This window comes from Pelodiscus sinensis, chromosome 10 (assembly GCF_052426305.1).
Source record: "Pelodiscus sinensis isolate ZL-2025 chromosome 10, ASM5242630v1, whole genome shotgun sequence".
Lineage (NCBI taxonomy): Eukaryota > Metazoa > Chordata > Testudines > Trionychidae > Pelodiscus > Pelodiscus sinensis.
In genome coordinates, this window is record NC_143061.1 from 34,661,577 (window position 1) to 34,677,905 (window position 16,329).

Sequence of the window (16,329 nt, forward strand, 5' to 3'; positions counted from 1 at the left end):
CTTGCCTTGATGAGCTTACATTCTAAAGTAATCATATTTTTTATTTGTGTAATGTGCCATGCATACTAAGGGCACTAGATTAGTATTAAACAATCCTGCAGCATGAAGACTTCTTGTGAGGAGGAAGTAAAATTTGGGGAGCCTGGAAGATTTTTTCCCTTTTATTACACATGCTTACAGAAGGTAATGTTTAATGGAAAGATTACATGGATCTTGTGAAATGCAAAAAGAAAACTGTTATGTGTTCTGTTTATACCATTTAGCACAGTGTTTCTCAAAATGGGCCCATGGACCCAGTGGGCGGCTCCGTTTTGTTTTCTTAACAGGCTCCACAGCCACAGAGTCTCTGACCACACTGCTTCTCATGGCTCCCCTTGGCTGCAAATGGTGAACTGCATCCAGTGGGAGCTGCGAGGCTCTGTGGCTATGGAGCCAGTAAGCAAACAAACTGGAGCCACCCATTGGCAGCTCTTTGAATGGGCCCGCGACCCACTTTGAGCAACACTTTATTTATCAGAAAGATCGTGTTTCAAGTTTTACAGGGAAAAAGTAAAATGAATATTTACTTAAGGATTTGTATTTCCATTCTTTTATAAAAGAAGTTTGCTAGTCCTCTGGTTCTGGTTCTCCGAACACCACGTGAAGAATAACTGTAAATTCTCTAATGGTGAAAGCTTATGGCTCATATTCTTATTGTTGCAAGCTATTTTCTTGAAAGAGAAGAATTCATTGTGATGCTTATATAATGGCATGAATACAGCATCATTATGGACATTCACATACTTCTCTTTGTATAATTCTCAGTAATTTAATAAAGTATTACACTGGAGAAGGGGAAGTTTTGAAACATCAGTTGCAGTTCTCCTCTGGTGTCCTGTGGTGAGGAAGGGCCTCCCTGATTCCCCACCAGATCATGATTTGGTTTGCCAACAGAGTCTTTCCCTGTTCGTGGCACACAGGGCATTCTCTAAATAAAACAAAATAAACAGGGTAATGAAAAAGAAACAGGGGTATCTTAGGCAGTCTTCTTTGTCACCTCTTTTAGGGTTTGGCTTATCTGCAGGCATAATGTCTTTAATTAGGGTTGGGGTCTGCCTCCAGCCCCTCCTTTTTAAGTCAGTTCCACTTTAAACTTGCTCGGTTCAGAGTCACAAGGTCTGTGACTACCTTCGTCTTTAATGAGCTGTCCGTATAGCAGGGGCAGGCAATAGTTTTTGAAGGGGGGTCCACTTCACAAATTTCTGAAGTGGTTGTGAGCCACCCCGGAAGGTCGCAGGCCAGGAGGCTTCCTGTGCCCCCTCACCCAAAGACCCTGATTGGCCTGGGGGTGGAGAGAGCATGTGAAGTCTTTGCCCCCACCCTCCAACGCCTAGAGAAAACCACCATCTCCGCGGTCCCCAGGTCTTGCTTGGCCTGGGGGCAGGGAAGTGGCAGGGTGGCTGCATGCCGGATCAACTGGCTTGGTGGGTGCATCTGGCCCACCCCTGTGGTAAGGGATTTGGGTGCAGGAAACCCTGTGAGGTCTGGGAGGGAGTTTGGGTGAAGGAAGCAGTTGTGACCTGGTGCATGGAATTGGGATACAGGGATTTGGGCTGTGATCTAGGGCAGGAGGAGTTTATGATCTGGGGCAAGGGCTTGGGTGCAGGGTCTGGGAGGGAGCAAGGAATCAGGAGGGGGACATAGGGTTTGGCTTATGTGGGGTAGGAGTGGGGGGCAAAGTCTGGAGAGGGAGGGAGGCACTACAGTGCCAGAGGCAGGCTTTGGCCAGGAGACTTACCTGTGAGACTCCTGGCCATCAGCCCAGCACGTTTTTCAGGCAGGAGCCTCCCCTGCCCCCGCCCAGGCTGTCGGACCAAGTGCTCTGTGAATAAGAGTCCGAGGAGAGGGAGCAGTGGTGCTTTGCATGATGCCTGTTTTTTCAAATAGGCAGATTCCATTGGCCAGAAACCAGCCAATGGGATTGTGCTGCAGGCAGACGCAGCCGTGAAGCAGATCTCCCCAATCCCTCTGGGTGCACAGTTTGTGGAACACAAACAACCAAGCAGCTGTTTTTCTGAGAGGGGGCAGGGCAATCAGGGACCTGAGACTCCCTGCTGCATCTGTGGACCAGATCCAGTGGCTTGGCAGGCCGGATCCAGCCCACGGAGTGTTTTGCCCAGGCCTGCCTATAGCTTGCAGTCTCTGAGATACAGCAGTCTTCTTAATAATTAGCTGAGTAACTAAAATAAGACTGGATTTCAAATTCAGATACAAGTTCTCCACATGATGGCTGCCTTTTCTTTACAGTCAACTCACTGAAATACTGCAGTAGACCTGTGTCACTGAAATCTCTTCAGACCAAAGAGCCCTTTACTCAGTAGCCTTGGTATTGCAGCTGATCAAGGTACTATTGGGTACCAATACAATAGGAATTTGGAATTGCTTTAATGGTTTCAAAGGAAATGGTGTGAGTTTTTAATTTGGGCAATAAAGTTTTAATAATATTAATGAGTTAACAAATAAACTCATGTATAAAACTTTCAGTTGCAAATTATGGATAAAAATGAACCATTATTTTCTTTTTTCACTGTAGAGTTAATTTATCAAATATCTACTTTGTTCAAGAAAACTTTCCTTAATTTTCAGGCCTTAAACAGTTTGATGTCTTTAATGAAGCTTATGGGTTCCAAACATACCAGTTCAGTGAGAGTAAAGATGATGACTACACTGAGAACAGGTTTAAGATACAAGGATGATTTCCCAGAGCTATGCTGCAGGTGAATTGATAATGTACTTACACAGAATTTTAAATAAGTTGTCTATGGGTGTTTTAATATATATTTAAGCTCACGGAACTGAAATTATTTTAAATACTTAGTTTTTACATTTCACGATGATTCACTTAGAATGCCCATATGCAGAAAATAATATTTTGTGTTGTTTTTCCTCTTCATTTAGATCATGGGACTGTTTTGTTCGATGCCTGGATCATGCTTACCTTGGCTCTCTACTCAGTCATGTGATAGTAGCTTTGTTGCCCCTCATACACGTCCAGCCAAAGGAAACTGTGGCAATATTTTATTTTCTCATAGTTGAGAACAGGTATTGTGACTGGAAATATATTGAATATGCATTAGTGGCATAAGGATGATAGTGGGATGGGTAGTCGTGTAATAATGGTAGGGTTTTTTTGTAATATAAAGTTGTTTTTCAAAAGTTCGCTGCCTCATAACTTGCAGCAGACTTTGAGTGTGGCAGGGATTGCTTCTGTGAAGTGTCTTTAAGTTGGCTAAGCCTTAATAAATGTTCATGAAATCATGTTCCAAACTATGGAAAGATTGCCATTTTCCTCCCTGTGTATTTCTTAATACATCTTGTTCCTGACTTGCTGCCAAAATCCATTGATACTTCCATTATCACTGCATGAACACTGCCCCTTGGTCTTGCCTCTATCATTTTGTCTCTTTATTCTGTGACAACGGTGGTCACCCCTGATAGTGCTGGTTTCCCCCATCAAACTGTCCTTGGACAGGGGAAGATGAACAAGGCTGGAAACCAAAGGACTATGAGGTCTAGACTTTTTTGTTCTAGTCACAGGTGTTGTTAATGCTGTGCTCTTCGCAACCATGTTCTTGAGTATGTCCTTATATCCCACTGAACAATCATACAAACTGGGAATAGAATCCAGGTCTCTAACATGATAGTCTCAAGTCGTAGTAATTAGATGTACTGCATTTAAGAAGAATATTCTCAATCTTAGTCAAGAACTATGTTGCTTGTAAAATATGGCAGTTCTTGCCTATGCAGCTTATTCATTCATTGTATTATACATTCTTTAGTAGCTGTCCACAGTGGACATCAGCTGCCTCCTCCTTTTGCCAGACAAGGTAGTTGTTAATCTTTTTGCCCAAGTTGCACAGTTGTGGTGTACTTGTAATTTACTGTAGTGGTCTTTGGAAGTGGCAGCTAAGAATATTCTGCTGCCAGTAACCTGCCCCTTGTCCATGTTTTTTAAAGGGCTCCAAAAGACTTAACGTCTCTAGTAAATACAATTGTTATGGTGAGGTGTGTAGAGCAAGTGGGGATAATTAAGATATGTAGGCCTATTTAGGACTTTATAGTCCAAAATAGGGATATTGATAATGATGCAGTATAGGTTAACATTGGTTTGATATATTGGTTAAGATTGAGTAAGTATGTTTTAGGTGTGTTTTCTCAGCCGGGGAAGCAGTAAGTGGCTCCGAAACAAACCTAGATTATTCTCACCCTTTCACAGTTCCTAGGAGGGGGAGAGCTGCACTGTTCTGAGGATGTAGCTACACTGCATCTAGGAGTGTGCTTTCCCGCTTTGGTGAAGTGAATGTTAGCTTTGTTTGAGCTGTTGTCCTAAAAGTAGCAGTTGGTCTGGGATAGCACAGGTGGCATCTGAGGCTAGCTGCCTGACTACACACTTGTCTAGCTGTTTTGGGTGCATATTACACAGCTATTTTTAGCACATTAGTTTAAGCAGAGTTAGTGTGCTTGTCTGCTGGAGCTAGAAGCATGGTCCCAGCTTTAGTGTGAATGTACCTCAAGAGGGACTTAGTGATGGATGAAGGAGCTAAAATGCTCTCAAGTTTGGAACGAATTTTCTTTTAAGAGACAACGTTGATTATAGGAGGGGAAATAACACTCTTTTTTCAGATAAAGTCCAGTAGCCAGAGAGGTAAATCTATTTTATTTGTTAATTAGGTTAACTAATTAAATGAAATCTTATTTCCAACATATTGAATGCATTTTATCCTACTTTTCACCAAATTTCTGTTCTTCTATTGCTACATTTTATTACTTTATTTTGATGGCCTTGTAAAATTTTCTGACGCAAATTTAATTTGTACTAATTTCTTTATCTTTGTAATATTTTTAAAAAAACATTATTAGAGATGCAGTACAAGACTTTCTTCATGAAATATATTTTCTGCCTGACCATCCCGAACTGCAAGAAATTCAAATAGTCCTTCAGGAATATAGAAAGGTATAGCTTTGATATTTTTATGTACCGAAAGAATTCATGACATAAACCCAGTTGGCAATACAGTATTGCGTGATATACTGATAATATAATACGGGTGAGATTTTCAAAGCAACCTAGGGGATTCAGCCAACATAGCTTCCCTTAATTTTAGTTTAATGGAGGATATGTTTCTAAATCCCTTAGATTGTTTTGAAATTCTCAACTATTGTGCTTCTCTTTGAAAAGAATGTATGTTCACAAAATGGCAGGCTAATAATGTAAAAATCTAGATATATGCATACATAATTTCTTAATTGAAATGAAGTATTATCCAGATGTCACAGAAGGAAACTGAAAACAGAGATAGAGTACTGGATTCAGTTCTTAGTTCTGCCTCAAGTCTCTGTTTGACATCAGGGAAACTAAAGCTATGTTATTAGTCCAGTTGTGTGTACAGTGGAGATTATATTTATCTACCTCCACAGATAAAGGAAAACTTGGTAATATATATCACACAGTGGAGCCAGAATCTCTTGACATGCACCTACAGTAGCACAAGAGTTAAATTGTATATTAAATATTTCTATAATTAACTGTATCCCTGTATCTTATGGGCATTGTTTAATAATCTTAAAAGTGTATCACTCCTTACCAGCTTAACTTTTAACAGTGTCAGAAAAACTATCACTTCAGAATATGAAATCCTAAACTGGTCCTTATATCATCTTGTAAAGATAAATACAGTGAAGAACACAATTGCTTTTTGAAATGCCATTTTGTCTTTGATCCAAAATAGCCCAAATCTGTTATTTTGTGAGATTTGGAGAAGCATTATAATATTGGGGAGAGTAGTACCTGTATGAAGAGTAATTGTTTGATAGAGGAGTGAGCTAATTGAAATAGATAGTATTTCATCCAGTAAAGTTAAATTTTTGGCAGGGTGCTAAGATCCTGTGTATTGGAGCTCTTTTGTGTTCAAAATTAAAAGAAAATAAAGCTAAAAACCTTCAGTTGATATGACACCTTTTATGAGAACAAAATTTATTTGAATATGTTTTCCTCCCACAGTGAGCAAATGCAAAATTATGGCGTATGGCTATGGGTTAGGAAACTTCTACTTTAATAGATGGCTAGTGTGTGTTTTCTCATATTTTTTGAGGTACATTTTCACCATGTTCCTGATGGAGTTAATCAGTGTGCTGTGCATTGTTTCTTTTTGTTCAGGAGTCCTCCAAAAGCACTGACCTGCAGGCAATACTTCAGCTATCCATGAAAGCTATTCAGCATGAGAATGTAGATGTTCGTATGCATGCACTGACCAGTCTGAAGGAAACCTTGTATAGAAATCAGGTACAAAAAGCTGCTATGGTGAATGCAGTTAAAGATGAACTACAGTACTGTCTGGACCAACAGTATCATTTTCCTTGGGATGCTCTTTTCTCTTACAGTGAGTGACAAGATAGCTGAGGTGGCTTTGTGTTCTTCTCAGTTTACCAGTATAGATATCCCTTGATTTCAGAATAGATGAGATAGTAGGTTCCCATATAACTTTCTCTTCCCACAGGGTTTTCAGATGCTACTTTTTGCATGGGATCCTTGCTGAATCAGCACTGAATGAATAGTTCAGAAGTAAAAACATTTTCTTCCTCTAGTGCTAGCCCAGCATTGCAATTGAACTCCAATATTGATTTTGTAATAGGACTGTTACTTAGAAAAGCAATGTGCTACTTTTTGTTCTCTGTTAAAGCACTTGCTGGTTTAGCAGGCAACATTAACAGTTCCATCATCAACCAGTATCAGCTGGAATCTCTCAATTGTATATTTTCTTTGGGGGAAGCACTACAGGCCTAAACAGCCCCTCCACTACGCTCCCCCAGCTGTCCATCGGTTTCTGCTAAGAGAGAGAAGCAGGGGTTTATGGTGAAGGCTGCCACACACCCATCTACTTCTCCATCAATGCCTGCCCCACCCAGACATCCAAGAGATTCGAAGCAGGAGATTTGATGGAACATATGATGCCAGACCCTGTTTTTCCTTTATTTGCAAACTGCCTTTTCCTCAGTTTGTGGTTACATCACTACAGACTGTTGGAAGTTGAGCACGATAGAAGTGAGATACACCCTACATTTTATTTCTACCTCTTCTTCTCAGCCTCCATCCCTGTGCCACTTCAGGGATTCCTTTCACTAAGAACTTCTGGTTCTGAAAAGCTCAGTCACTCCTTTGTGTGGAAGCCACGGAAGACGTTCCAAAGAATGTAAGAGAAGGGGATTGATCTCCTCCTGTTATTTCCTGATCCCCAAAGTCAAGGGAGGTCTCAGGCTGATTTTAGACCTTTATCAGCTCAACAGCTATCTCAAGGAAATAGAGATCTGCATGGTCACATTGGCATCCATTATACACTGAGTGGATCCTGGAGACTGGTATGCCACCTTTGATTTAAGAAATCCTTATTTTCATATTAAGGACACGGAAGATTCCTCAGATTGTAGTGAACCACTCACACTACCAATTAACGGTCCTCCCATTTGTGTCTACAGAAGTGGAAGCTTTCCTGAGGAGGATAAGGGTGCAGGTCTACCCTTATCTAGATGTCTGGATAGCCAACAGCTAGTCCAGGACTCCAGTAGCAACCAATGTTTGACTCACCTAGTTAATTTTGAATTCTAATCCTGTCCTCCAAAGTGGTGATATGCACTAAGATGGGGGGCGGAGAACCTTTTTTGGGTCAGGAGCCTCAAAAAAAAAAGCACACCCCTCTCTGTCTTGGTCCCCAACTGAGGAGGAGAAAGACACTCCCCACATTCCCCTTGCACATCAGAGCCTAGTAGATTTTCTTTATTTCAGCCCCATGTGGGGATGGCAGGAGCCCTAGAGCACCAGTGTGGGCTCCCCAGTGCTGGGGGAAGGGGAGCCCTGAGCCTCAGGGGGCAGATCAAAGCAAGCCAGGGGCTACATGTGGCCCCCGGGGCTTAGGTTCCTCACCCCTGCATTAAGAGATTGGCATTGTCCATAAACTTTAAGTGTACTCTCCATGCCATTATCTAAAGCATTTATGAAGATACTGAGTAGAATTTTACCTAGCTTGCCCATCGAGTATGCCTTTCCAGCTTGATGGTAAACACTATGATTATGTTTTTCCAACCATTTGTGCTACCTATCTTATAGTAGGTTTGTGTAGGCTTTATTTCTCTAGTTTGCTTATGAAAAGTTCATGTGAGTATTAGCAGCCTTACTAATGTCAAGATATATTACATCTTCTGCTTTCCCCATCCACAAGGCTTATTGCCTATCAAAAAATAATATTGCTTTGGTTTGACATGATTTGTTTTTGGCAAATTCATGTTAACTGTTGCTAATCACCGTTTCTTCTAGGTACTTACAGTTGATTGTTTGATTATTTTTCTCATTTCATCTTAACAGAAGTTAAGCTGACTGGTCTGTGATTCCCTAGGTTGTTCTTTCCCTCCTTTTTATAGAGATTTGCCCTTTTCCAGTTTTCTGGGATCTCTCCTGTCCTCTATGAATTTTCAGAGATAATCACTAAGAGTATGTCTACACTACGGCATTATTTCGAAATAGCTTATTTCAAAATAGTTATTTCGAAATACCTTATTTCAAAATAACACATCTACCCACAAAATATATTTCGAAATAGCGTTTTGCTGTTTCGAAATAATGTGTCCACACTGGGTGGATGCTGAATCGTATTTAAGGCTGGCAAGAACCAGGTCCGGTAGGACATCAGGTCAGGAGTTACTTTGTTTGGCTGCTGCCTAAGGCTATCTGAGGCCTGTGCTTAAAGGAACCTCCCCTGGACAGCCGGTTGTCTGGTTTCCCTGCTTGCTTGCCTACCTAAAGGAGGGACAGCAAAGCATTTTGTGTCTGCGTGCTCTGATTGCCCTCACACAGGACACCACAGCACTCTGCAGTATGGAGCCAGAGCTGCCCCTGGGCATTCTGGTGCGTCTCGTGGACGCGTTGCTGTGAGCCTGGCTGCACTTTCTGCAGGCTACCATCCATTGAGGGGCTGTCAGTATCCAGGAGGCTCTGCGGGAGAGCTTCCACCCTGAGGGAGCACTAAGAGCCTCCTTGGTCTGCTCCACTGGGGGCTTGTGCCTCATTCCTCCCTCACGTCCTTCCACTTACCCCTCCCTAACCCCCTCTTCCTGATATCAAATAAAATACATGTATTTTCATGAACACAAACTCTCTTTATTTAACAAAACTGGGGGGAGTCAGAGAAACTAAAGGCTGGATCCTTTGTTGCTTATTCACATGAGTACTGTCATTTCCTCCTGATGTGAGTAAAAATTTCAGGGAGATGCAAATTAAACAGGACAGGCAGGAGATGACAAACGTAAGAATAATGGGATGGTGAAATAGGGAAGAAAGATGATCTATTACTGTTGTTTCCCAAAAGATAGAATTTGCTGTTTCCACACTTAATATTTGTTATTTTCTGTTCTTTCAATTTCTTAGGAAAAGTTGATAAAATATGCAACAGATAGTGAAACCGTGGAGCCAGTCATCTCCCAGTTGGTAACAGTGCTTTTAATTGGCTGTCAGGATGCAAATTCTCAAGCCCGGCTGCTTTGCGGAGAATGTTTAGGTGAGCTGGGAGCCATAGATCCAGGTAGACTGGACTTCTCAACAAGTGAAACCCAAGGAAATAATTTTACATTTGTGGTAAGGAGAATTACACTGAAGTTTCTCTTATACAATACAGTGAACTTCTGAAATCTGAAACTGTAGTAAAAAGAGACAAATTGTATTGAATTTAATAGTTGGTTGTGTAGTAAAATGTCGTAGACTGGCACAAATTGAAAGCATCAGGTTTTATGAAAAGCTGTTAATTCACTCAGGGTAAGCATAGCTCTGTACTTGTCCTTTATGGTTCCACAAAATACTGTTTTAAAACACTGAAAACAGCCTTCTTGAGAGACTAAATCAGTTTACAATGCAATTAAAAACAAAACTTGAATACTTTTTCAAAACAAAATGACATAACGCTGGCATTTCGTTGTATGTATAAACATTTCTTAGTGTCAGAAAACTGTTATGCTTCAGAGCAATGTCAACTCCGAAGGATACAATTATAAAGCATTCTCAGGGACATATCTATGAGCTCTGGGTAACCTTAGTTGAGTCATAAGGCACCATTTTGTAAAATGTATATCTAAATATGAGACTAGTGGAGAAAGAGAATGAACAGTAAAGTCAATAATGTGGTTTAATCCAAGTAGTATGACATGAGTGCATATATTTTAAATATGAATACCTTCATTATAAAATTCATAAGTTGTAGGTGGAGAAATTCCCTGAAAACTAAGATCATAGCACTATTTAAAGGTAAACAGTACAAAGAGCTGTTGTGCAAGTTACTTGTAGAGAAATATTATCTCGTGGCTAGCAGCAGCCTTCTTTCTTTGTCAGTAACTCACACCTATGAGTAAAAAATTTAATTTGTGTTATATGTTGTGATAATTTGGTAATGACCTATTCCATTAGTGAGGAATTGTTCAAATATTTCATTTAGGGCTAAATGCTAAGAGATGCTGATGTCACGATTTGAACATGAATTGGGAATGAATTTACTACACATGGACATGAAGGACTAATAGCACCAGCTTAAGTTAGTTATGGTGTGGGCAAAACTTTCTCAAAGAACCTCAGTCCTGAACATGCCTGCTATTCCAAACTTGGGGCTGTTTTGTAGAGACTTGCAAGCCTGTCAGTATTATGGCAGTCTTGTGATGTGTACAACATGGATTTAAGACCATGCACCAACTAATTTTCAATACATTTCCCCAGAAACGGGAAAATTTAGTCTCTTGCTGTGTATTTCATAGGGCTTTTTCCCCTTCAGGTTGGGATTTCTTAAAGAGTCTAATGGAGTTAGGTCCCAATTTCCTTTTGAAAATGAATGTGAATTGTGTACCAGATATCAGTTTAAAACTTGGCTTCAAAGGCTAAAGACTAAAGCTCTTATTTGAGCTAGTAACCCACTTCTTAAATAAATTTGACTTTTTTATTTGTTACTGAGGCTGGAGTGGAAGATCCAAATTTTGCGCATGGATTATTAACGGAACTAACTAGAGCATTCATGGCTTATGCTGATAATGTCCGTGCTCAAGATTCTGCAGCATATGCCATTCAGGTAAGGCAACAAGTTTGTTAGATGCTCTTTTTTTATTACTGAATTATTTATTTGTTGCGCTGAAATGCAGAATCCATACAACATAAACATTGTAAGGAACATATTTATGTATTAGATCTTTCTGATATATCCCTTCAGATATTGGTGGGCATGTGATTCATGATACTAAAAAAATTTAATTAGTCAATTCTTATATGATCATTAGAATTCTGAGTAAAATGCAGTTTTAAAAGATGATATTTCTGTTAATACCTTTTTAGGAATTATTATCCATCTATGACTGTAGAGAGACAAACACTGACTGTCCAGGCTCCAGGCTTTGGAGGAGGTTTCCTGATCACGTTCAGGAAATACTGGAACCTCATTTAAATACGCGGTATGTGTCATTTAAAGTAAATCCAGTTTAGTTAAAATTATCTTTGAGTACAACTTGCAAAAAAAATCTTATCCGATTTAGCAATAATTTGGTTTTTGTTTCTGTGCATGCCACTCGTGCTAACAAATAAAATCAATTATAACCCTATTCCCTCTGAATATTGGTGACTTGTCTCTCACTTGAATATCTAAAACCTTTAGTGATTTGTAAATCACAAAGAAAAATATTCTGTGCACAGATAGCACATTCAAGACTGTTAGTTTCTCCCCCGAGAATGATTTTAAAAACTGCGATGAAATCATCTCTGTCTCTTTTTCATTAAAGTACTGGTATGAACCCCAGTAGAACTCAAGCTTTTTTACAAACTGAATGCTAGACATTTGTTGATCCTTATAAAATTATAGAAGTTAACTTAATCTCTTTCTGGGTTATTTGTTCACTGTGTCTTTTCTTTGACATAGGAAAACAATACCTGTTTACTAAATTTGGATTTGAATATTACAGATACAAGAGTTACCAGAAGGCTGTAAACTGGTCCAAGATGAAGAAGCCAATTTACTTAAGCAAATTAGGCAACAATTTTGCAGAATGGTCAGCAACCTGGGCAGGTTATCTTATAACAAAGGTAATTGCAACGAGTATGCTGTATATATTTGAATGAAAAGATAATTGGTGAGCCAGTGTACAGTTACTGCACTTTTTATATCATCAAAGTCTAATCATATAGCCATCCACAGTAGGAATGATGCAAAAGTGACGAGGAGTCCTGTGGCACCTTATAGACTAACTGAAGTGTAGGAGCATAAGCTTTCGTGGGCAAAGACCCACTTCGTCAGATGCATGTAGTGGAAATATCCAGAGGCAGGTATAAATATGCAGGCCAGGATCAGGCTGGAGATGAGGAGGTGGATCCAATCAAGGAGGATGAGGCCCACTTCTAGCAGCTGATCTGGAGGTGTGAATTCCAAGAGAGCAGAAGCTGCTTTTGTAGTTAGCAAGCCAACTAACTACAAAAGCATTGTAGATTCAGACTAACACGGCTACCCCTCTGATACTTGACACCATAGTAGGAATGATGATGTATTTCCTCCCCATTTCCATAGCCCCCATATATGTTAGTCCCTCACTTATTCAAGTGTAAGTCTGGTAATCTGTCTGTGATTTACTGAACTGAAAGTATTAGGTGTACCAATAAACTGGATAGGATAACTTATCTTCAGCTCTAACAGGAACTATATTTTTATACTTTGTCTAAAACCCTCAACAATTCTGCTAGCCTACCAAACCACCCTTCCTGAAAAATACAATTTTTGTTACAGGTACGACATGAGCTTGCCAGCAAAGTCTTCAGCTGTTGCAGTATTATGATGAAGAATGACTTCAAAGTGACAATCTACCTTCTTCCACACATTCTAGTCTATGTTTTATTGGGATGCAGTCAGGAAGACCAACAGGAGGTGAGGTGGTGATTTCCTATACATTCTTCATCAGAATTAGATTTGAATCATCCTAACTGTATGTTTGAAGAGCTCAATCTAAAGAAGCAATGTAGGTATTTAACACTTTTTTGCATTAATAATACAAATGCTCAACCAGCTTTGAGTGAGTCATAAAAGTTACTGCAGTTAGGTGCTACACCAGCTTCACGGAGAATCTGTCTCCTCTGAGAAGTCTACAGCTTTGACCTCAAAAGCATGCAGGCTGTGTCTCCAAATAGGGTTGCAGCAGCATCAAGTGGCAGGAGGCGGAAATAGGCATGCTACATCCTGCCCAGAGAGTAAGTTGGACTGGTGCATCTTCTCTGTCCTGCAATTTCTCCTGCTCTGGCTATAACTTCCACTTTAGGGACAAAACTGGCTGGCCATAGGTCTCCCTGTTGAGTGGAGTTCATGAGTGTTTTGAGCCCCAACCCATTTGGGTGGACTTATTATTAGGAGCTCTCAGGCTGGGTTCCATTTCTGTGGATGTGGTTTTCGGGGTTTCTCCTGACAGAAACAAAAGAGTGAATCTGTCCTTTAATTGTGCTGTAGAACATGTAACGGGGAAGGAATGCAAGTCAAAATAGGGGAAAAACAAGTTAAAGAATAATTAGATAAGTTATTAGATAAATTCAGGTAGGTGGGGTTGATTAAGTTCATGGGCAGGAACTAGCTCAGAACCATTTAAAATTTATGTTTGAGAACTCATGGAGAACAGAAGACTGGAGAAGAGCAAATATAGTACCTATATTTAAAAAGAGGAACAGAAAAGACATGGGGAATTGTAGACCAGTCAGCCTAACTTTGATACTTGGAAAGATACTGAAACAAATTACTATGATGTAGTTGGGATTGGTCCTGCTTTGAGCAGGGAGTTGGACTCTGCGACTTCCTGAGGTTTTTTCCAACCCTATGATTCTATGATTAAATAATCAATTTGTAAGTGTGTGAGTAATAATGGGCTTTTAAGGAATGGCCAGAATGGATCTCGCAAAAACAAATCATACCAAACCAAACTAATTTTTTTCTCTGACAGGGTTACTGGCCTAATGATTGGTGATGGGTGGGAGAGGGAGGAACAGTAAACATGATGTATCTTGATTTTAGTAATGCTTTTGACACAGTCCCTCATGAGTCTCATAAACAAACTAGGGAATTGTGCACCCAATTAATAATAACAGAATCTAGATCACAACTGTTTGAAAGTTCATACTCTAAGAGTAGTTATCAATTTCTTTTTGTCAAACAGGGAAGGCATATGTAGTGGAGTCTTACTGGGATCAATCCTAGGTCTTGCACTCTTCAATATTTTCATTAATGACTTGGATAACAGAAGGGAAATTATGCTTCTACAGTTGCAGGTGACACCAAGCAGGAAGAGATTGCAAGCATTGAGGACAGGATTAGAATTCAAAATGACCTTGGCACAATGGTCTGAATTGAACAAGATGAAATTCAGTAAAGATAAATACATAGTACTGTTCGTAGGAAGGAAAAATAAAATGTACAACTAGAAAATAGCAAATAAATCGCTAAGTAGCATAGGGCTAAACAAGTTCTAAGGTGTTACTGTGGGTCACAAATTGAATATGAGTCAACAAAGTGATGCAGTTATGAAAAAAGGCTAATATTCTGGAGTGTAGTAATAAGAGTGTTGCATGTAAGACACAGGAGGTAATAATCCCACTGTATTTTGCAGTAGTGAGGTCTCAGATGGAGCACTGTGTCCAGTGTATGGACAAATTGGAGAAAGAGTCCAGAGGAGAGCACCAAAAATCATAGATGGTTTATAAAACTGTCCAGGGAGGAAAATTTAAGAAAATTGGGCATATTTAGGCTTTAGAAAAGAAGACTGATGGGGCAGCTGATAAATCTTCAATTAAGTTAAGGGGTATTATAAAGTACTGCGATCAGTTTTTCTCCATGCCCACTGAAGTTACATATAAAAAACTGGACAAGAAGTAAATGGCTTAATCTGCAGTAAGGGAGACTTTGGATAGTATTAGGAAAATTTTTCTAACTATAGCAGTAGTTACATGTAGAATAGGCTTTCAAGAGAAGTTTGGTAATTCCCATTGGAAGTTTTTCAGGATAGGTTGGACAAACGCTTGTCAAGCAAAGTTTACTTGGTCCTGCCTGACTTGTTGACTTCTCAATATCCCTTCAAAACTGTGAGTCTGTGAAGAAAATTGCAAATTAATCAGACTTAACAATGTTTTATAATCTTATAAAAAATCTCAGAGGGATAGCTGTGTTAGTCTGTAACTTTAAAAACAATGAGCAGTCCTGTGGCACTTTAGAGACTAATAAAAATATATAGGATCATGAACTTTCATGAGTAAAACCCACTTCATCAGAATAGTTGGTCTGGGAATAACAGAATCCAAGATATAAATAGCAATAAAAGCTATATATAAAATATATATAAAAAAGCAGTTATTGTCAATTGTAGGTCCCATGTTAATGAAGCTAAGTGGGCTGGATGTGTTTCATTCATAGCTTTTAATGTGGAAATGCCAATGTCAAAGGCAGGGGAAATTGGCTTTGTAGTTCATTAATCAGTTTACATCTTTAGTCAAGCCCAAGGCTGACAATGTCAAATTTGTAAATGAATTTCAGGTCAGCAGTCTCTCTCTTTCTACGTGGGTAGTAAAAGTCCTCTGCAGAAAAATGGTTACTTCCAAATCCTAGATTTAAAAGTAGCTATTCTTTGAGTGCTTGCTCATGTGTATTTGAATTAGATGTGCACGTGCCACATGCACCTATTCCAGAGCCTTTTTTCCCCAGCAGTATGTGTCAGCCTGTGCCCTGTGGGGACTCCCATGATTCTTGTTTAAAGTGTCTGGGGGAGGGCCACCTTACAGATTCTTGCAGATCTGCAAGGGTTTTAAACCCTGCATGAAGAGGGAGAGAAATTCTTGTCTGAAGCTACTCCTTATGAAGTCCGCACTTCAGACGGCGTTAGAGTCAGCACCGGTGGCGAGGAGTGCACCGGCGTTGGTACATGAAGTCTCAGTGGCACCAGTACACACCACTGCACTGAAAAGGGTTACAGTGCTGAGGCACTGTTCCCAGTCTCCAGTACTGAAAAAGACGAGACAACCTAGAGGGAGATTTACAGGGAAGCAAGGGCACAAGAGTTGGCACCGGGTTCACACCCCGACAGAAGACTCACCTCTGTGCCACCGAGACGTTCCAGGGCCCTCTAAGCACCAGTTGGGCTTGACGCAGACAAGGAACCCAGATCAAGAAAGGCCCTTACACAAGGACAGACCCAGCCCCCGCCCCCCCCCCCCCCCCCGCCCAAGACCTTTGCCACTGCGAGGGAGCTGATAGAACTCAC

The 16,329-nt window shown here is 40.2% G+C and overlaps 1 protein-coding gene across 3 annotated transcripts in view; it reads left to right on the forward strand.

Moving 5' to 3' along the window:
- Window positions 1–16,329, forward strand: part of ATR (ATR checkpoint kinase) — a 94,830-nt gene that overhangs the window by 35,770 nt on the left and 42,731 nt on the right. For all 3 annotated transcript variants that reach the window (XR_012906227.2, XM_089780844.1, XM_075937650.2), the window contains exons 18-26: window positions 2,626–2,756; window positions 2,938–3,081; window positions 4,900–4,993; window positions 6,197–6,322; window positions 9,455–9,661; window positions 11,019–11,132; window positions 11,393–11,508; window positions 12,013–12,133; window positions 12,828–12,965. Coding sequence is in view for 2 of the 3 variants with exons in the window: in XM_089780844.1 (XP_089636970.1) it covers window positions 2,626–2,756; window positions 2,938–3,081; window positions 4,900–4,993; window positions 6,197–6,322; window positions 9,455–9,661; window positions 11,019–11,132; window positions 11,393–11,508; window positions 12,013–12,133; window positions 12,828–12,965 (1,191 nt within the window). In the remaining variant the exon portion in view is untranslated. The remainder of the gene's footprint in view (window positions 1–2,625; window positions 2,757–2,937; window positions 3,082–4,899; window positions 4,994–6,196; window positions 6,323–9,454; window positions 9,662–11,018; window positions 11,133–11,392; window positions 11,509–12,012; window positions 12,134–12,827; window positions 12,966–16,329) is intronic.